Here is a 23,159-nt window from a genome sequence, read left to right as displayed (position 1 = left end):
GCTATTATAAAAATGTCCTAAGTTATATAAAGATAAAATAGAAGCAAATTAAAATAGGAATTACATTCAATATATTTTTCCCTTTAATGTCATTAGGGTTACAAAAACCACAGTAATAAAAATCTAATGGTAAGGTAACGATAAATACCAATTTCAGAATAACAGTTACTCTGGGTGGGAAAAAGATCAGGAAAGTATACAAAATGGGCTTCAATTATATAAGTAATGTTTATTCAAGCTAAAGGATAGGCATATGAGTATCTTCATATCTTTTTATATTTGAAATTCACAATAAAATACTCTTAAAAATCTGACATTTGACTTGAAATTTCCATTTTTTAAAAAAACATAAGCTTTATGACGAATTATAATTGAATGCAAATAAAAAATCATTAATGTAGTGGTTATTCCTTAATCAATAATTAAAATTATGCTCTCCCCAAAGGCTACTTGACATTCTATTTTGAGTATAACTTCTCTCATTTTTCAAAATCACATGCACTCCTACATAAAAAAAAATTATTTTCAGAATATATCATTCTTATAGATGTACAGAATTCCTGCCATGCAAAGCTACCATTTACCATTTTGAAAATACAATCAGATTGATGACTACTGAAATACACTTGCATCCCTCAACCCTAACATGAGCTAATGTACTGCTGAATAAGGTATTCTTAAATCTGAATTATGCTCTCCGAACAGTGAATTAAACACCCCAAAGCAAAGAATGGTGGTTAAAAAAAAAAACATGACTTCTAAAACATTTATTTTCCACTCAAGGCTTATAAATTTGTATCCCCCTGATCTTTCATGAAGGACACTGCAACTAAGAGATCAACGCTATAGTAAACTCAAAGATAAAAAGTTCACCTTTTGTCTTAACAGTTACAGCTTCAAAAAGGAGTTAATTTTCAATGCATGCTACCAAAGCATTGACGACAATGCAGAGATAAAGAAAATAATAATAACAGATATCTAAGATATGGAAGGTCAGATGTCATATTTTGAATGTAAGTTCTAAAATCAATAAAATGAGTTTCACCATCAGAAATCAACTCTACACCGAGTTCCTGAGACAGCTAATTGAAGAAAGGGCTGGTGTTGCATTACCCCTCGTGGTAGCTCCAAAACGTAACAGTGCATGGCACGTGGTAAAAGCTCAGTTAATAGGTATCTGAACAGGCAAGCATAAATAATTTCAGAATTAAAACCAGATTATATTCACAATTTACAATTTCTGAAAATAATTGGGAGCTTCAATTTTTTTTAGAGAAATCATATCCTGAAATATATATTTTTAACATAAATGATGTTCTATTAGAAAGCATAAATTTATGTCTGGGTATTTTTAACATATAAAACATGGAATAGTCACAAACACATTATATACATCAACATTACAAAATCAAACTTTATGTTTTTAAACCAGGGTAGAATTTTCCTATCACCAGCTGTGTAATTAAGGGTTGGGGAAAAATCCACACTAAGAGTCACCTAAATAAAAATTTATTTAAGGATAACAGTGAGGATTAGATGTTTTATTCAAAATTTAAAATAAATAAAATCACTTAAGATGCTCAATACATAAGATAAAAAAAGTTGTGTGGGGGGGGTCCTACTCACTTTATGACTAAGATAAGGTGAAAAAAAAAAAAAAACAACAGGACAAAAACAGAGAAGAGTGGGAAAGGTGGACAGGGTACGACTTATTAAAATATAAAGGGAGATAGAAAAAGTAAAAAGAAAAAAGTCTGGGGAGGGGGAGGTGGTGCATAGAACTAAGAACCAAAAGAGGACAAAAAACAAAATGGACAGAGAACTTACAGGGAGGAAAAGAACTCCCTGAGTGAATGGGACTCACAAGGAAACAGAAACTCACAGACGTAGAAAGAGAAACACGGACAGAGGAAGCAATGGAGAAGGGGAAGGAGATGGAGGAGAGAATCCTGAAGAAATGCAGGAGGTGCTGCCCCAGGAGGCTGACCCCGCCCCACGCTCTGCTTTGGGCAAAAAAAACCCACACCACTTGTCTTCACTACCCTGCTCATGGGAATCACACAGTCCCTAGAAATTTCCCCAGTCTTTCTTGCTGTGAGAATTTATTTTAGTTTTTAAACTCTAGTTTCTAAAAAGAGAAGGGGAAAAAATTTTTAATGACATTGGGATTTTAAGTTCAAAGATTTAGAGATGTTGTTAAATTTATAGTTATACCAAAAGATACTCAAATTTATAAACTCTCTGCCCTTATTTATCAAGCTATTAAAAATAGTGTCGTGCCACTACTGAGTTTTCTATTTCATTAATCTGGACCCTGTAAGTTTTTATTTTGCTTCATTTTTTTAAACTAAATTCTAGTTGAATCTTAGTGCATATAATCAATATTAAGAAATAAAACAATTAAGGCTGCATTTCAATTAACCATAACATGTATTCTCTCTCACTCTCACTTCTTTTCGGTTTCCTAATTCACCTCACTTGAACTTGGCATAACAAATACCCAATGCTGCAGTTTTCTGACTTTGGATGTAATGTAATAAAAGTCTTCAACTTATTTATGTGCTTCACTAAAGCGCGCACTTCCAGAACTTCAAGTGGTTACTCCATCTACACCAGTGCTTTCTAAGTCAGCTGTGAATTAAGGTCATAAATTAGTTAATCTAACTCAGTCTTAAATCAAATCAAACCTAATGACTTTAGCTCTTTTCATCTCTTGAGGACAATATGAATTCTCTCTCTCTCTCTCACTCACTCACCAAAAGAAGAAAATGTGACACATGTTTGCACCACTATCATCTACCTAGGATTGAACTCATTTACTTATGCTACTTTTGTAGGAAATGGAAGTATATACAACCTCACTTTTGTGTATGTGTTTGTATGTGTCTACTTACTTATTTTAGTTTATTTTCAACCCAAAGTTTAAAACTTTAGGCACCGCCAAGTTTCCCTTTTTCTGTTTCAACAAAATGAAATCCTCATCTCAAAACTCAAAAGTGTCATTTGGATCTATCTCCGAGTATCACATCTTTCTTAAAGCCTGCAATAGTATTTCCCCTGAAAAATTTTAGTCTGATTATGTTTAAACACAATACACATAAATGATGTCATCTTTTGCTATCTGTCCCAGGGTTTGATGAAATTAAATCTAGAACTACTGTATGCAGACTATATGTCAAAGGTACGACAACGACATATAGTCTGTTATAAACTTATACAGAGGTATAAATATATATAAACAACCCTTTATTGAAGTTATTAAAAATGTACCTAATATAATTTTAATCAAATCATGTGAATCATTTACCATAGACACAACCTCATCTCTCGGGAAATTATTAAATTAGATGTCACAAGCCATGACTACAAACTTTTTTAAGTTAAAAATAAAATTTTTAAATTCTAGTTATTAAAAAAGACATATAAAATTATCAGTCTGGGGATCACACAAATATTTCACAGATTTACCTTTTTGAAAAAATCCTGTGTCATTTATAGAAAAATTAGCAAAATAAAGAATTCGCTTTCCTTTTCGGGAACTATTGCCTATATATTCTCACACACCAAAGGAGACTGGAGGACCAGGATGAGCCACTTTATAGCGCTAACAAGGAGTGGACAAAAGGACTACAAGGCAGAACTTCACACACACTGGAACAAGGAGATAACACCCATATCCTAAATAAAATGGCTTTGGGTTTTTAGCAAATTGTACTGTGACAGTATTAATACTTCATGACCTTCCATAGCTTATAATTAGAACTTTAATAACAAAAACTTAATTTGACATATGGACAGAAACCGAGTGAGAATGGAAATACAGGGAGAAGTTACAGAATTAAATAGTAAAAACCAACATCCGTGTGTTCATTTACCTTCTTATTTAGCCAGTGCCAGAGCTTGAGGATAGGGGGTAAGATGAGAAAGAGAAGAGAAGAACAGTGGAATATCATTAGAGAATGCAATAATAGTATGAAAAGAAAAGAAAGTCACTGAGAGCATGAGGAGGAAATTACCCCAGACAAAAGAAAAACTACAAAAAAAAAACTGTAATGCAGTCACGAAGTTTTTAAATTGAGTGAATGTAATGTTCCTTTAAATTTACAATGATTATAGTGATGATAAGTACAAGCTTTGCTGGCAGTTCAACAACTAAAACTACATAAAATAATCTGAAAGCTTGTAAGCATAAATAATCACACTAAATTCCAAAGATCAGAGTAATAATAAGAATCCTTTAATATATCATGTACCAAAAGGATTTTTAGTACCTGTATAAACTAATTCATGTTCATGTACTATATTTTCATTGAACTTTGTAGTTGCTGCTTTATAGTGTTAGTTATTTCACATTTTTTAAAGAGTAAAACATTTTAGTGCTCATTTGGAACAGAGGGCTCATGGCCAAAAAGCAGGCATATCTAAGATTCTGTTAAATATCTGGTATATTTCCTTCCATGCCAACTTTTTAGGCACTACAGTATATAATATCTTGCTTTTTTCACATAAATGTTGCCACAGCTAAACCTCACAATATTTAACACTACAATACTAATTAATGCTAGTTAGTGAACACGTAATCTAAAAATTGGTAAACATAGAACTTAAGGCAACTTTAGTAATAAAAATGTATAAATGGCTAATAAGCATAATTTCATTAAAGTGACTGTAAATACTCTTTAGATTTCCCTAAAGTATACCCAATGCATGTTTAGATACACACTTTAAACAATGTCCTATAGATGGATCATTTCAAAACCACTGTTCCAATCAATTAAAATAGAAACATGAAAAATAGATCTATTCCTCAAAGCAGCAGCCCAAATATATTATTATACTAGACAGAACATAATTTTGGCATCAATTGTAATTAACAAAATATTCAGTTTATGACAGCCACTGATTCTGATATATGCTGTCCTATAGCAGAAAATGCTTGTTTTATTCATTTTCCTGCCTCTCTTCCTTAAGAACAGATTGATAAACAAATCAGAATCAAAATGACAAAATTTTACAAGGCTACTTTGTAACAAATACTTTTTGATGTCCCTGGAACTTCAATTGACACAACTGTACAGTTTTCCTAAATGAAGAATTCAAATACAAGTACATGAGAACGCTGAAAACAGGAGTCGGTCTCCACTCTTTCTGACAGCGGTAAGACAAAGAAATTACCTGGAAATAAGAGTTTCCCCTCTTTGCATAGTTTGAAGAGCTAAATCTGCTCTAGTAAGATAAAGCTTCACCCCAGTACCACAGAGATGTAATAAATATGTTGAAATTTGTGCAGTCTTAGATTCTTATTTAAAAAGTTGAAAAAAATTAATAAGAATACAAATAGACAAATTTCAAAAGAAAAATAAAAACAGCTAATTAACATGCAAAAGGATAGTCAACCTTATTTTTATTTTTAAAAATTTCAGATTAAAACAACACTGAGATACTTCTTTTTATATTTTGCTACATTATAATATCCAGTATTGGCAAGAGTTCAAGGAAATGGCTGTTCTCATATGTTGCACTGGTGGAAATTAAAACTGGCAAACTTTCTGGAAGATAAACAATATGTAAGAAAATGTACTTTCTGCTTCTCCTTTGACCCAGAATATTTTATTATGAGTTAAAAGATTTATCTCCTTCTCCCCACATGCACTCCAATTACATTCTCATCTATATCTACACTGGTTTCACCTAACAGTATTTCTGAACCTTAAGTCACGAATGGACAGTTAAAGCAATGCTGTTAAAGTAAACAGTTACCAGCCTCCATGATGAAGTCCAGCTCGCACAGCACGACACACAAACAGAACTTCTCGATCCAGTCTCACCTGATCCCCCAGCCTTACCTACCATTTCATATATCCCAGCCATGACCATTTTTTAGCGTTCCCTGAGAATTCATGGTGTGGAAGCCTCTGTGCCTTTGCACTGCTCGCTCTACCTGCCCTTCTTGCCAAGCGTACCTAATAACCTCCTACTTCTACTTCAAACTTTTCCCTGGCATCACATCCTCTGCAAAACCTCCCCTCTCCCACTGCCTTGCCAACAGCGAGTCATTTCTTGCTCAGTACTACCCCTGGATTCTGTATATACTTTTCCTCCGCATTATAACAACAGCTAACACTTATATAGGACTTACTGTGTACCAGGCCCTATTGTAGGAATTGTACATATATTAATTCATTTAAACCTCACAACCATTCTATGAGGTACATGTTCTTATACTCAATTGTATTGATAAGGAAACTAAGGCACAGAAAGGTTAAGAAACTCATCGAAGGTCGCACAGCTAATAAGTAGCTGAACTGGGATTTGAAACCAGAATTTGGATTCAGAGCCCATGCCCTTAACCACTAAGTCTCTAAATCCAACCACTGCCTCTGAATTTTAACGGATTGCTGTCTCTCCCTAAACAGAGCTTCTTCTGCATTTAGTTTTCTGTAGTTCGTCTGATTCCCCCAGGACTTATCACAGACTCCGACAGAGTAATTACTCCAAAAATATTCACTGAACTGAGCCACTACCTGGCTATATAATTTTAGTCACTTAATCCCTCTGGATTTCAATTTGGTCCTTATAAAATGAGGGAGTGGAACTAGATGTTCCATAAGATCCTTTTCTGTCATTTTTTAAAAGAAAAAACTACTTACACAATATTTATTTAAACTAAATATGTCCTATCCTTATATATATCTTAATTCTAACTTTAAATTTCATCACAGAATTAGATTTTAAATGTGTTATCAACAATTACAGTATAAACACCAAATACTACGGAATAAAACAATGAAATATATAAACTCCATTAAAACAGCCCAAGTTCTTAAAATACAATACCTTGCTATCAACTTTTAACAAGAATTTTCCAAGCCCAATAATTGGCCACGGTGCCAGAGCTTCCTGCCGTTCCTTCAGGAAGTGCTCTACGACCTGCCACCACGCATAGCAGCGTTTCTCCAGGAAGTTCACAACTCCAAAATGAATAACAAGCTTCTTGAGTATCCAGACTATAAAGAAGAAACACATATATAATCAAAATCTAGATTACAAAGTTAAAATGTGAAAAGGTCCCTTAGTTTCATGTGATCTTTCTAAAGCAGAAAAGCAATTATTGAAATAAGGATCAATTTTTTAAAAAGGAAAGAGGGGAGAAGAAAGTTCAAGGTATTCCAAGTTGATGGTATTGGGACAAATAACTTATCACATGAGCCCCATCTGCCCATAGATTACCTTCTTTGTGGAGTCCGACTCCCTAAAGTAGTCAGGGATTATTTTATAGCCTATGTAAACATAAGATACTATGATCATGAAGATTTCAGTGACTACAACCTTCGCTACTCACCCCCCCTCCAGGGTGAAAAATACTAGCCCCTGACATGTCCTAATCTCCTTGGATATTATAGCTGCTACTGACAAATTGTTCTTTTCCTTAGATTTTTTAATGTTTCGTGACCAGAAAAATAAAGGTATTCTATACGCGTCATCATGATTTTATACTACCACAGACAACATTTTCATTTGTGTTCCTATTTCTCTGCTTGATATTGCTCTATACGTATGAATCTTTTACCAGGATTCAGTAGAGAAGCAGACTGGGTACAAGTGGGCTGTTACAAATGGCCCGAGACTGGGCTCTGCACAACTTCAACGGGGACTGTTCACAAACCACAATGTGAATGTTTTACTCTGCTACTGGGTAGTGTGGCAGCTCTTCCGGGAGAGGTAAAGGCCAACTAAGAAGGTGGTGGGACTAGAAGGAAATGTCACTCATCTGTGAAGGTTGCCTTGCGTCTGGACCCGGGATAATTGACCCAACCACAACAATTGCCCTAACTCCAGAGATTTCTGTGTCCTTAGCCCTGGCCTTATAAGCGAATGCTTCACAGTTTACTATTTTGCACCATGAGCTCAGTGTTCATACCAGTTCGAAAATTTGTTAGAGATTTTTAAATCTCTAGAGAGGTCCTAAGAAAACTTCTATAGTCTCTAGAGTAAGCCCAGAGTATTTATAAGCTGTAGAAAACCTTTTGGGGGCCACACCTGTTCACACGGGCCATGTCAAATTCCTATGATGGCCCGAGGGTTAACAAATGACTAGGACAAACGTAACTCCTGCCTGCAACCTTAAGGAAAAAAGTGTTCCAACAGCACCCGGCACATGATTTGCCAACATAAAAAAATTACCTGGAAAAAACAAAAAAAGGTATGAAACCACCCAGAAGAACAATTTAAATTGTTTCACTAAGCATTTCTATGGCTGTGGTATGTGCTCTGTGACTGGCTTAATTACAACAGTCCTTGCTCCAAGTGCCAAACAGAAGTTCTGCTTGAGGATGCGAGATGCAGACACAAACTTCAACCATTTATATTTCATGTTCCCTAAGGACAGGCACTATACAGTTCTTGTCATAACAAACCTTTAAAGGAATGGTAACTATTTAATTAACTGTCCAATTCAATGAGAATAAGTTTGACAATGAATGATCTAGAAGGTAAATGGTCCAATAAGTTTAGACTTTGAGACTATGAGAGAACAGATTTCCATAAATCAGATGACTTTTAAATCATAGGAAAAAAAACCTGATAACGGAGACAAGGACTAATCAAATTCAGGAGGTAACCGGATGGTAGGATTCTAAGCATCGACTGAGGACTTAATAAATTTGACATAAACTGTGACTATAAGAAGAAAGCCCAAACTACCAGAAAAGCATAAAAGATCTTCTACAATGCATCTGAGCCAGAGAAAACTGTTCCTTACTCTTGCCAGTAATAGAAGACACCGTTAGAGAAAATCAAAGTAATAGAGGTGGGCCTCGAATTACCATGGTATGCAGGTACAAAGCCCCAGTTTAATGATTTATAAAAAGCTGTATGATTTCTTTTTTACATAAAACATGATATATACATGTCATTTAATTTTCTGTCAAATAAAAGAAAAAAAAATCAAGATTTTGCACACACATATTTCTCAAAATCTGTATTTTCTTTTCATTAAAAATGCAGTATAAAATGCATTTCACTAAGACCAGCTCTCAATATTCCGTCATAAACCCCAAAACCCAGATTGACATTTTCTTCCACAGAATCATGGATGGCTCAACAGTCAACTCTCCATGTGGAACTATTAGTCTATAGTACACAAAAATTGTAAGAGGCTAAATGTATTTTTGAGCTTCAAAGTGAAATATTAAAGAGGTATCAAGTAATAAATTTCCAAAATGTTTATCATTTAAATGCTAACACACTGTTTTATTTTAAGAGCAAAATTATCCCAAGCATTAAAACCCAAAAGTAAAAAGAAGTCTTCAAAGACAAGATCATAATTAACCAATTACCTGCAATAGGCACGGGCAGCAACTGCACAATCCACAGGTTTAGCCAGATCTGGACTCCAATGATGGCCCAAAGGAGAGACACAAAGTAGGTATCGCTGGTTTTCTTCTTCCTAAGAAATGTTCCGACTTCAGACTTTTGTCTTCCCAGAGAAGGGGACGGGGAGGAGGGGGAAGGAGATGAGGGTACTGTTGCAGGGGGTTCTCCTCTGTCCATGGTTTCTGAAGAGGGAAAGAGAAAACATCGCCCGCCACCTTAGTCGACGTTAGTCAACAGTCATACAGAGTAATTTGCTAAGATACTCTATTTTAAGCCTTCATAGTATGATTACATTGGGTTAAAAAAGAAAAAAGATTTGGATGCATGTTTTCATAATGTACTGAAAATGTGTGGAGAATTAACAATGCTAACAGTGTTTAAATTTAGGGAAATTAAGTTTGTTGGGGGTAGGATTAGGTACAGTGAATTTTTTAGCTTTTACTTTATGTACTTTATACTGTTCAAGTTTTTTATGACATATATCATTATTAACATACATTTATCATTTAAACAAAAAACTTAAAAAAACTATATAACAAAATAGCTGAGAATTATTAGTCCATGAAAATTATTCAAACCATATAAAGCAACAAACATTAACATAAAATAAAATTCCTACATTTAAAAATTCCTCCTTTTTAATATAACTTTATATTAGATGTATTTATATATATTTCTACCAGGTGCTGTAAGCGTAAAAATTAAAAAGCTGACAAGGTCTTTGCAATCTGTGAGGTCAATCAAGAGTTGCCTCGCCTAAAAAAAATGATAACAAAAATAATAATAATAACAATATAAATATTTCTGACACAATATGGCTTTTCATTGTTATTTCACCTAAAATGGAGCTAACAGCTCTTACAAAAAAACCCAGGGCTTTGAAACATGTCTTTCCCTTACAATGATACATAAAACAAGACTGCTGGGGGTGAGGAATTCTCAAATCAAAGAAATCATACTTATTTCACATAAAGCACTGTTCTCTGACAATGCAACTGTTATATTTTAATATAGGGTTATACTATTTCTATCTCCTAGTTTCACCAAAACATAGCATATGTATCAGAACTCATATAACTATTGAAGCAATATTACTCAGTATATACCGTAATGATTGAAATGAGTAAGATTCTAGAACTTGCATTTTGCCTTCCATAAATAAAAATTAATGACAAAAGTATATCATATTTTGGAAAGTTTAGAAAAAAGAGAAAAAAACAAGAGCATCCACAATCCCAACCACCATCTACCCTATAGTCTTTATACAGTTTTACATAGTTGTAACCCATCACCCGTCTCCACTTTCTCCCTTCACTTGAATGTCACCTCCAGGAGAGCTAAGACCTTGTCTGTCTTGTTCTCCCTCCAGTGAATTCCTAGCACATGGAATAATAGTACCTGACATACAGTAGGTGCTCACTAAATATCTGCTGAAAAAATGCCTTCCCCGTTATTTCAAAATTTTCATAAGCAACTACACAGTATAGCTCTCTGAGCGCTGCATCATAACTTCCTTAGTTTTCCTTTTAACATTAACTATTTAGCCGTAAATTTTTACTAGCACCATGGTAAGTCTGCCTACCTCACCAGAACCAGCATTCTACCTTGAGGTCTGAAGCTAAAGCCCAAGCTAGTTATAATAAGCTTCTGTTTGCTGTTGCTGAGTATCTCTATAATTTGGAAACTTCATGTTGGTGGATGCTGCAGACATTTAGAAGAATAAGTACATAACCAAAATATCATCCCCTCTACACTTTGAAAACATGATTCAATGTACAAGAAAAATAAGTTGTCCTACTACCCCAAATGCCTTTTTCTTAGCTAATTCCTTCCTTTAAGACTTCTCTAAAGTCAGTTCTCATCCAAAATATTCCTTAACTCCAGAACCTCTGGCACTAACTGACCTGGCACAGGCAGAGATGGCTTTTACATTTCTGAACTCTGCGTGAGTACAGTGACTTTAAAGCTGAAATAAGTCTACCAGCTGGATCCCATAGGAGCACTGACTCCAAAACAACCAGAGGGGTCTGTTTTAAGGGAAACCATCAATATATTAACAGCATGAGGCATGCAAAGCAAACTTTGAGAATGAAAGTAAGATGCCAGAGAAATACATGGCTAGAAGATGGAAAATAAAAGCAAAAACAAGTATTTGGATAAAAGGAATAATAACAAAAAAGCAACATAAAAAGTTAGAGCAAACTAGAACAATGGAGGAGAAATGACAGTTGTAGAAGAAATAGAAAATACGAAAAGGATTAAGTGGGGGGAAACATGGACAAAGGTAAATGTACTGAGAAAAGGAAAATAATACGAAAGGAAAATGAGAAATAACAAAAAAATAAGAAAAGTTTCTTTAAAAAAGGAAAGAATGAAGAATCAAGAAACCCAAGGAAGAAAATGATTAAATGTCTGAAAAAGTGATATATGAGAACAAAGATGAGAGGGAAAAAGTGTAAAAATAGGAATTAGAGAAAAATGAAGGACGAGTAAGCAGTATTTTGATGCTAGCGTCTGTCTTAATTTTATATTCTAAGTATATTTCATTTTCCAGAATGATTTTGAAGGCATTCTTTCACAAGGTCAGTCACCTGCAGGCTGAGTCGAGGACCGGTCTTCAGTGCTTGATTCATACCCTGTGATAGAGATAGCCAAGGTTGCTAGAGTAGAAGCTGCCATGGAGATAACTTGCCCTGGTAACTCCGCCCCTGTAAAACAAGCATGCATTTTTAAAACTTTAAAGCAAATGAACAAAGTGGGAAATAACTTGCAAACTGAAACATAGTCCCAAGTTTTCAACAGCATAAAACAAAATGGCTACTAATGACCCACGAGACCAGTAGCTCTTTGCCAAGGGAGACTGCTTAAGAATCAACAGGAAAGTCTGCTAAAAATGCAAGTTCCTGGACTCTAACTCGTTCATTTGGGAACTTCATGCTGGTGCATGTGGCAGATAGTAAATATGGAAATGTAGAGAGCCACATTTATATTTTTTTTACTTCAGGGGTTAATTTTAATACACATTTCTATGGAAAAACACTACTGCACCAAGTCTGTGAGCTTCCTAAATACAGACTGTCTTACTCTCCTTTGTTTTACTAGCTGGTAGTACAGTACGGGACAGCCCATACCTGGTGCTTTCAATAACACTCCATGAATGAATATGCAATATACAGGTATTATGCAAAACCATGTACATCTATAATGTACATAAATCAGCACAAAATCCACCACTTGAAAATCTAAAAGAACATCATTATCCTATTTCATGTTTTATGTTCCATGTTAAGTTCTTAACAGGTAGTATATGAAGCTTAACCATTTGCACTAGACTCAAATAAAACATTTATTGACCAATGAGGTCTGTCTGTAATTGTCAGCCTTTAACCTGCTATGGAAGACAACACACATTAGCTTACATAATAATACCAGGTTATAGCATCCTTTCCTGCACCCTAGAGCAGTGGTCCCCAACATTTCTGGCACCAGGCCCAGTGCTCTTATGAGAATCTAATGCCTGATGATCTGAGGTGGAGCTAACGTGGTGATGCTAGCGCTGGGGAGCGGCTGCAAAGACAGATGAAGCTTCACTCACTCACCCGCCACTTACATCCTGCTGTGCAGCCCTGCTAGAGAATGGAAAGCTAGACTATTTCTTGGACTTCTTTGTAGCTAAGGTCCCACATGTGATGCAGTTTCTAACAGGCAGGCACACCTGTACAAGACTTGGGAGAGCAAAGAGACTCATTGTAATTTGGAAGCCACACAGCTCACGTCAAACACAGTCATGGAAGCATATGGTTTTTCTGCAGGAACTTCAAAGGTTCTGCTGTTTGATCTCTAACTTTGTGGCAGGCAGCAGCCTACGGCACTTCTGCTTGGTCCTTGGGTGTTGTACATTTCTCCTGGTTGCACTGCTTATGCCTATGTCGGATCCAAGCTAATTTGTCTAGCATTTCCAAAAATTTTTTACACAAAAATTATATATGCTAATCAATACTTCTTTCTATTCAGACCAGCTAGTGTGGATTCCATTGTCCACAACTAAGAACACTGACCATTCCTGGTCACCAAATCATACAGCATACTCACATAGCTGGGACCTAATTTTGGTGGGCCGATACTCAATGTGACAACACAGAATTCTGCCAAGCCAATAAAAAGAGCTATGACCCTTCAGAAGGCCAATCAATTTCAGCTTCATATGAACTCCGTATACCCAACAAATCCAAGGCTGGCCATCTCTCACAGACAGGCAGTCCAGGGCCTAGGATGGCTCTGCGTAGATTCAGTCATCAGGTCAAGTGCACTAACTCATCTTTCTCAACCATATCCTATCCCTTCTCTAAAAATGCCTCTGTAACCTGCAAGAGGTTCATTTTTAGGCAATTCATGAGAATCTCAAACTCATGGTCTGGAAAGGCAGCAAGGTATCTAGATTAGGACCTACCTATTCTAAGTATCTCAGGTGCTTCTTAGATTCCAATAAAAGAACAATGGCTGAAAGAAAGACTATCTTTCATGTCTTATGTGTTCTGTTTACTCAGTGTATTGGATGCTGGGGATAAATACAGAGATAAAGAGTCTAGTGGAAGAGACAGATATGAATTAAAGAACCACGCAAATATGAATGTATACGCACTACAATGATTGCTAAAAAGAAAAAATACTAGGTATTTAGTCTGGAGGATCAGTAAAGGCTTCTCGTTAAGAAGTGAAAACTGAAGCTGATATACAAAGGATGGGAAGGAATTCACCTAGGAATTTAAGAATGATATTTCGGATAGAAGTGAGTGAATAGGAAGGCTGTAAGTGAAGAACCCGGCATGTTGAAGACAGTGAGAGAAGGTCAGTGCATCTGGAACAGACAGCTAGTGGGAAACTGGTATTGAATGAACATGGCCAGAGACAGTAAGCCAGGTGATGACACGGTGCAGAGGACAACAGTAAGGAGTTTAGTCTTTACCTAAAAGGAAGAAGAAAGCACTGAAGAGTTTTACATAGAAATATAATGTTTTTACTGAAACTTTATTGAGGCAGTTGCAAGAAATAACAGAGAAAGCCTGTGAACCCCTTATCCAGTTTCCCCAATGGTAACGTCTTGCAAAGCTGTGGTACAATATCACAATCAGGATATCAGCATGGATACAAGATACAGAACAGCATCACTGCAAAGATCTCTCCTGTTGCCTTTTTATAACCACGCCTAACCCCCACCCCACTCCAAAAATAAATGATCAGTGTTGAGATATCAAAGATCATTCTTGTTGTTTGGTCAAGAAGAGATTAGAGGGGACCCAGAATGGGTACAGGGAGATAAATTATTGCAATATTATAGACAAGACATATTGATAGCAGGGTCTGCAGTGGTTAACAGGGGAGATGTTAGAAAAGTGGATGCATTTAAGAGACATGGAATAATCAAAGTGGGCCAGACTTAGAGATGATCCCATAAAGGAAATGAGAGATGAAGGTGTCAATAATGACCCCCAAGTTTCCAGATTATAGTTAGCTAGACAATGTAAAGGGGAAATGGATAAAGATTTTGGACATACTGAAGTTCTTTTTAGACTTCCAGGCAGAAGGTTCAAAAACAAACTGATTATACCATGTACCCAACAGGACCTAGTTTCTTGTGTACCCATGAGATTTTATAGGCTCCACTCAAGAGCGAAGGTTAAAAACACTTCATGACTAATGGCCTGAACAGAAGAGTAGAAAGAGAGAAAAAAACAAAACGCTTCCAGTCAAAATTAAACAAAAACAAAGTATTCTCTCTTACATAAGATGAAAAACTAATCAAGGGACCTGAATTACTAAACCTGCCTCTTCACAAGTAATTTAATGAAGTGGTGACTCATCTTTGAAGACTCTGAAAAGTCCCTTGATGGTTTTTACATAGCTCCAAAATAACAAGATCACTTTATAGCTCCTCAAATATGGACTTTCAGTTCAGCTGCATTTGACTTATATCGCTAAAGTTCCACTAGGCATTCATTCACCAAACAGGTGACTACGCTAAGTGCTGAGATAAGAAATTAAGCCACCAGTCTCAAGCTCAGTCTAATACTTAAGCTATCAATTAAGATTCAGTATGTTAGGAGCTAATGTAAAGTTAAGTGTAAAATATTTGGGGAGCACAGAGGACAGAAACCCAATCCATGCTTGGGAGGTCAGGGAAGGGTTTCCAAAACTTGTGGTGCTACCTGACAAGAACAGTAGAAGGTGCCATCCTTTAAATCCCTTTAAACAGATTAGCCAAAGAAGACAGGACAAGTCTATCGTGGGGAGGAAGGGAGAGACTGGTGTCTTAGAGGGCAGAGGTAGAAAACTTTTCCAAGAAGACAAAAAAGCAGGTGTAAAGACACATAGGCAAGAAAAAGCAGTGAGTGCTGTTCAAAGAATTGTAAGAAGTCCAAAAAGGCCAGAACACAGATAGGGTTCAATGAGAAGAGTGGAGAGACATGAAGACACAGAGGGAGAATGGGACTAGACTTTGGAAGGTTTCATATACAGAAGCAGTACAATTCAGGGGTTGGGAGCACAGGTGAGAAAACAAGACTATCTGGGTTCAAATCCCAGGTCTATTCCTTACTAGCCGGATGACTGTGAGCAAGGGATTTAACAGCTAGGTGCCTTAGTCCCCTCATATGTAAATAGGGTTTATGTAACTTTCTATCTCATGTGAGAATTAGGTGAAATATTGATATAAAATGATTAGAACAATACCTGGTATGTAAGGCTCATTCAATAAATATTAGCTACTATCATCATCACCTATATCGCAACTATTGGCTTTGATAGTATAAACTATAAGCATAAGTCACTAGCACTCCTATATTTGTCTGTACCTCTCATTCCCTTTCTACTTTTATATTATAGCCATTTCCCTAAGTCTTATCCCACTTAGCACGCATTTTTAGATTTCCTAAAGGGCCATGGAAAATATTTTGCATACAGTGGGCACTGAAAGACTTTGAGAAAAGTCAAGATCAATAAATTAAATCTTCACAACTATGGCTTAAATATTAACTTCTTCAACTTGCTGATGTCACTAAAATACACAGTAAATATTTAATGAATCATAGCTAAATCAATGAAAACTCTACAATATCATCCTAGTTAATATACGAATGAGTCAGCAAATTTTTAGACTTCACAAAGAAATGAAAAGAACAGCACACAGAGAAAATCAACAGAGTACCTGAAAATTATGGATGTTAAGATTTGGAAACTGATCTTATCAAACAGAAAAGCATTTTAATGACTCTAAGTGATATCCTCCTGCATTTCAAAAACCCTAAGGGTTTGAGCAGAAGGAAAATAAATTAGAAAAGTTCCAGGACTAAGAATCTAGGCAAAGGCACAGTATTGGCAAAAAAGTCCAGCTAAAAATAGGTACGTAGACAAGGGAACATAATCTTGGGACTCAAGAACTATAAACAAAAAAAAGAAAGTGCATCCAAGGTTTTAAGTGTCAAATCTACCCAAAACAGGCCAGCATTAGAATCCCAAACAATAGGCATCTGTGCAATCCCAAAGAAGCAGGACACTGACAGCAGCCTAGTACCTGGAGGTAGAAACTCAGAGTCTGGCACATAAGAAACAGATCTCATGTTCAAATAGTATCTGTCAATATGGCTGATTCAGCAATGGGCAGAGCAACATTTTTAAAAATCAGGGGAAAATTGTGCTCGCTTTAGCAGTACATATACTAAAAAAAAAAAAAAATCAGGGTAAAATAAAAAAATAAAATAAAATTAAGACAAATAAATCAGTCTAAATACTTGATCTACTTTGTTCTCTTTCACAGGGAGAGTGGCAATTGCCGGAAATACATCCAAAGGTATTTACGGGAGGAGGAGGTCCTACATACCAAGTAAAACCTCCCCAGTATGCACAGCTCTGTCTGAAGAAGCCTGTGTTCCCACCACTAATGTGGAAAACATATCTTCTCCAGGGCTTCTAGTAGCAGTCACTGGACTACTGGCAGTAACAAGGGTGTGGACACGGACCAGCAGGACTTTCTCTGGGCCTATTCAACTGACAGTGTCAGAACTGGGAGAAAAGCAGCAAAAAGTTTTGTTTGTTTTCTTTCTTCCTCCAATTTGGGCTTAATTGGACGAAACTTGTTCACTCACACTACATGCTACTCCAAAACAATTAAGGCACCTACCTACCAAGCCTTCCTGCAAAGATATTCTGGTCACATCAACAATTAGAATTTATAAACAATTACCAGTGTTAGGAGGAACAGACCCAGCTGAACTTGCCTGTACTTCTCAGGCTAAGTGTACACGCTAAAGATACATCTGATGTACTTGCCTAGCTTTTGAAGAAGCACTTCCCATACTTGGAGTAAATGGCTCTCTAAGCCTACATTTATTCATCTGTAAAATAAGCATAATACCACTACATTACTAAGAAAATTTCATGAGACTGTGTTCAGAGAGCCAAACAGAGCCTGGCCCATACTGCATTACTAACAACAATGGTGGTGGTTCCTCTTTTCTCACAGGCCAGGGGAACACAACAAAGCTAGATTCCAGGTTTAAACCAAGTGAGACTTCTGGGGTCCAGGAGACGGAGAAGCTAGGTCCTGCAGCTGTGATAAGCCAGCAGGGCCAACACGGAAGACTGAAGCAGCAGACAACTACAACTGAGTCCAAGAGGATCAGCAGTCAATATCTTTTCAAGATGACTGATGCTTGTTCAGAGAGCCCGGTGAAGGGAAAGAACATTGGACTGAGGGTCGAAGACCTAGGTTTATATCTTAGCTCCACCAGTGGGACTATAAGCAAGCCTGTTAACCTCCAGAATTAAATGTCTTCATTGCAAAATGGGAATAACCATTTTATAAGGTTTGGGGGGTTGTTTTGTTTGTGGATTTAAAAAAATCACACATTTAAAAACATAGTAGACATTTAACATTTTTTCCCCTACATTATCATGGGGTTTCAAGAAATACTAAGGAAGAGCTCCCAAGGTCTAAGAGAAAACCACCGAGTAAGGGCCATGGATTCAGAAGTTAGTGTCAGAATCACTGACACTAACTTGGCAATGAGCCATAAGAAGTTTTCCGGTCCTACAAACAAAACAAACTCATGCTTTGAATTCTGATAAAATCCAAAGAATATGTGAATCCACTGAACACAAATCATAAAACTTTCTGTGGCATCAAAAGATTCAAACCTTAGGAGACACAGAGAAAGATGCCTATTCAAGTGACTAGGATGTAAGAGCCAAGTCTTACAATGAAAACGACAAAGAAGGAATAGATGCACACACGCCACGGCAGTACACTGAGCATTCCTGGACCTAACTATATTAGAGTGACATCTACAGGAGGGAACTGACAATAAAAGGGACAGGTTGTCCTAGTACGGACTACATGGTTTGAGTTCTGATGCCCAAAGGAAACAAGGTTCTAAGAAGAGGAAAAAATATTCAGAAATTTAGGGGGGAAAAACGTTTAAAAGATTTACTTTAGGATGAGGATTATCTAATCTAGAAATCCATAAAAAGATTCTACATCAAGAATAACCTGTTCCGAAGCAGGCTGAAATGAGACTAAATAAAGCAAGGAAAAATAACATTTTCAAATCTGCTCTCAACGTTTATTCTGTGTCCCTGTGATTTGCTTCCTTGTAAGAGTCTAGAATACAAATACTAGAAACCTAGCTTGCAAGCCAACACACCACTCTCCTGGGTTTTTACTTGATAATAATCAAACGTGGCTCAAAACTCGGTCTTAGAATACTTGTCCTCATAGCTCTCTCGGCTGCCATCACCAGCAGACTAGAATTTACAGCGAAGAGAAAAGACACCTGAAACCTTTGGTTTAGACCTACATTATTCATAAATTTGAAGCGAAGTACGTACTTAGCTCTGGACAAAAGCAGTCAAAAGGAGAAGACTGTCCTGGGGTGAGCAGAGCTGTCTGAATCCCTACTATTAGGGGAAAGGGGGGAAAAAAAGGAAAGAAAGCTACAGAGGAACAAGTGGAGACCACCAAGCTTTCTATAGTAGTTGCCGAATCAGGCAGTTTACTTGAAACAGGCAGTTTACTTCTACTGGTCTGATACGTGACCACAGAGTCTGACAGATTGTGACCAAGTAGACGGGCTGAACGAAGAAAACTTAGAAAGACAGAAAAATATAAGACAAATTCTTTCCTATTTTCTGCTGTCAGAAAGATAAATAATTAAAGATTCTTTATTTCAGGTCATTTTTTAAAATTTTAAACAACTGTTTAGAATAAGATGTCTTACAATTTTCTTATCTTTACTCATTTAACAAATAAAATAACAAAAAAGAAACAATTTTTAAAAAATTTCTACAAAGTAACCATACAAATAGTGCGTCACAAATAGCCCTGTGATTATCATAACATTAAGATGCTCAAAATAATGTTACATAAGTCTACTTATCACAGAAAGGTACTAGTGACATAAGTTTAAAATGTGGCTTACAAAAGAGGATGTTCACTATGATCCAGTAGAGTATTCTTGTGTTTTAAAGAGTCTGAATGCATACAAAAGATAAGTTAACATTTTGGTATAATCTGTGGGCCATGTGATCTTGAGTGATTTTTATTCTTTTTGTTTCTCTGTTATTTTCTAACTTACCTGTGACAAACTGATTTGATACCTGAGAAATTTTTTTTTTCTTTCAAAAGTCTGCTAAAATTAGTAATTTTCTCTTTTAGTTTCTGTTTAACTATGAACAAGCAAGGAAAAATTATCAGTCACTGTAGAAACTGCTGTTCAGATGTACCTCTCCAGTCAGCTGCTGCCACAAGGTTGGTAAACTAGGAGTCCAGTCTGCTTATCCAAGAATCATTATTATAACTGGCCATCCTCCCCACTCCCCACAACTCATTAGAAACTTGTATCTTTAACTATTTCTGGATAAAAGCCACGTACCGCCAGGGTACCTCAAAAATAATCTTTAAAAGACCATGGTATATTCAACATTGTATTAGCAGTTCTCACCAGAGCAATCAGGCAAGAAAAAGAAATAAAAGGCATCGAAATTAGAAAGGAAGAAGTAAAACTACCTCTATTTGTAGATGACATGATCTAATGTATACAAAATCCTAAAGAATCCACAAAAAAAATTAAAGCTAATGAACAAATTCAGCAAAAGTGTAGGATACAAGGTCAACAGAAAATATTCATGACCTTGGATTTGGCAGTGACTTGTTAGATAGTACATCAGAAGCACCAGCAATAAAAAATTGGAAAATTCACAAATATGTGGAAATTTAACATACTTCTGATTAATCAAAGTGTGCAAGAAGAAATCAAAAGGAAAATTAAACAGTATCTTGACTCAAAAAAAACCAAAACGGAAATACAACTTATAAAAATTTATGGAGTGCAAAAGAGGTTCTAAGAGGGCAGTTTATAGATACAAATGACAACATTATGAAAAAAAAAAAAAGGCAATCTCAAATAAATAACCTAACTTCACAGTTAATTGCTTAATGGGCACAGAGTTTCCTTTTCCCTGGGGTGTCTTGGAACTAGATGGAAGTGATGGCTGCATAACACCGTGAATGTACTAACTACTACTTTAAAATAGTTAATGGTTAGTTTCATGTAATATAAATTGCACCACAATAAAAAGATATAAAAAGGAGGGGCAGGTGAAGTATAGTCTAACAGCCTAAAATATTTTAAACAAATTTATTATTCAGAAAACCATGGGTTTTTTAACAGATTTAAAGCCATTTCATTATCGCATTTTTTAATAAAGCTACTCTCCCAAATAGTTAATAGTAATACTAATAGAATGCCCATTTTCTTACCAGAAGACTCTTTTCCATTCTGTTTTTCATAGAGGGTTCCCACAGACATCAGGAAAACAATAACCAGGAATACTGGAATTCTCCATGAGCCAGCCAGAGATGCTGCAATTATTAAGAGTTAACATTTTTAGTGAAATAAAAACCTAGCACTTTAATTTAAAAGACTCAGTTTAGTAGACTGACAGAACAATTTGGCATACGTTTATAACAAAATTGTTTCACATGGAAAAATTTTTTTAAAAAGGCCATGGAACAGACGAAGCCTCCACCTAAGACTTCTCTCAGTAAACCTGCGCCTGCTGTCCGAGACCCCTGGTCTAAAGGACTGGGCATGTGCCAGCACACCGTTAATGGGCTTGTATCACCTGAGGAACTAAGTCCTTTCTAAAGCAGATCCAGGATTTATGACCATCCCAAACTCAAACTCCACTTCTCCATTTAACCCCAGAATGACCTGTATCAGGCATAGATTCTAAAGTCATGCAGCCTGACTTGATTTTCCAAAAATATCACTGGATGTAAACTCTCTCTCCAGAAGAAGTGGAATGGCTCAAAGAAGCACTGCAAAAGCTTCAATGTATCCACCTTAGAGTGTAATGCAAAAACGTTAACAAGTGGCTGAGGATCAGGTCCATACCCATCAGCCATTTGCATTTCCTTCGGTTTGTCTAGAGCCTCCTGGACACATCTGCCTGCCTCCCTCCTCCGCCTTCCTCTAATACAAAATGAGTCAAATCAGACACTGGGGGATCTTGCTGATAAACTCCTCTAGTATTCCAAGTCAGCAAAGCTAGAGACTAACGCTTTATTTGATATCAGACTCTAAGCAGAGACATAATTTCAGTACTGTTTTATTTTTAAACAAATAAGTAGCTCTAAAAACCTGCTTTAAATAGGTTATCTACTGCTTCAGGTTACTGAATTTTGTTTTTAAATTAGAACTTAATGTTTCCTTAGGCTGAGATGTGGAGATAAAAAGTCCCTGAAAAATCACTCTAGGGCATCCTAGCAGCCACTCGGCTAACAGTGCAATCTCAAATAACAGAGAATTCATTATTCAGAGCAGCTCTGACGCTGATCGTTGCTCTGATGAACAGAGACTTTTCTCTCTGAAGACTTTTCTACTCACTGCTCTAACACGTCTCCTTCATGTTACAGAGATCTGTTTAAACCATTCACAGGACAGTCCTTCAAATACTTAAAACAGGCTTCCAATTTTATATCCTCTTTACCTCCACCTCTCCCTACCCCATAGCCTAGTTCGCTTCTCTTATCCAGAGTAAACAGTTCTGGTTTCTTTAACCGTTCCTCACACATGATCTTGAGTATCTCTAACCATCCTCAACTGCTAATCTGTATCCTCCTGAAGTATTACACTCAGAAACGGCCATATAGTCCAAGTGTGCTCTACTTTTTAAGATATATTTATTTTTAAAGAACCATTTTGAAAATCAACGCTCAATATAATTAAAAGATAGACATTTTAAAGCATAACATTTTCATTAAGATTAATAAAGGATTAAAGCAGAACATTTCTAAAGATTATTTTAAAGAATTTAAAACGCAACATGTAATACTACAAAGAATTCACTTTGATTTGAGACCCAAGAACTATAAAGACCCACCTAAATGAAAAAGCAATATAATCCAGACAGGAATTGAAACTGCTCTCAAGTAGCGTTCAGTGCTTGCATTCCACTTGAATGAAACAGTCAACACATAGCCAACTACCAACGTCCAGATCTTAAATAAATGAAATATAGACATAGTTGTAAGATATATACATGAAAATAAACACAATATACAAAATGTGCAAGAATCTATATAGCTGTGGACACAACACAGATAAGCTGATGTTTGGTGGTGCTAAAGGAGTACATGTAGGTTTTCCTCTGTTTAGATAAATCAAGTTTTGGAATAGACAGGCATTTGAAATCCCATGCAGTGATATTATTTAAATATTATAAACAAA

General features: G+C 36.2%; 1 protein-coding gene across 2 annotated transcripts in view; it reads right to left on the bottom strand.

The window, feature by feature from the left end:
• TMEM245 (transmembrane protein 245) overlaps nucleotides 1–23,159 on the bottom strand; it is an 89,656-nt gene that overhangs the window by 56,001 nt on the left and 10,496 nt on the right. For both annotated transcript variants that reach the window (XM_011364943.2, XM_011364942.2), the window contains exons 3-6: nucleotides 21,188–21,289; nucleotides 11,967–12,083; nucleotides 9,339–9,557; nucleotides 6,838–7,007 (exon numbers count right to left, since the gene is read on the bottom strand). In XM_011364943.2, coding sequence (XP_011363245.1) covers nucleotides 6,838–7,007; nucleotides 9,339–9,557; nucleotides 11,967–12,083; nucleotides 21,188–21,289 — 608 coding nt within the window. The remainder of the gene's footprint in view (nucleotides 1–6,837; nucleotides 7,008–9,338; nucleotides 9,558–11,966; nucleotides 12,084–21,187; nucleotides 21,290–23,159) is intronic.

The sequence above is a fragment of the Pteropus vampyrus genome, unplaced genomic scaffold (assembly GCF_000151845.1).
Source record: "Pteropus vampyrus isolate Shadow unplaced genomic scaffold, Pvam_2.0 Scaffold103, whole genome shotgun sequence".
In the NCBI taxonomy this organism is placed as follows: domain Eukaryota; kingdom Metazoa; phylum Chordata; class Mammalia; order Chiroptera; family Pteropodidae; genus Pteropus; species Pteropus vampyrus.
The sequence above is the reverse complement of the archived record's forward strand: the minus strand, read 5'-3'. Positions and strand labels throughout refer to the sequence as shown.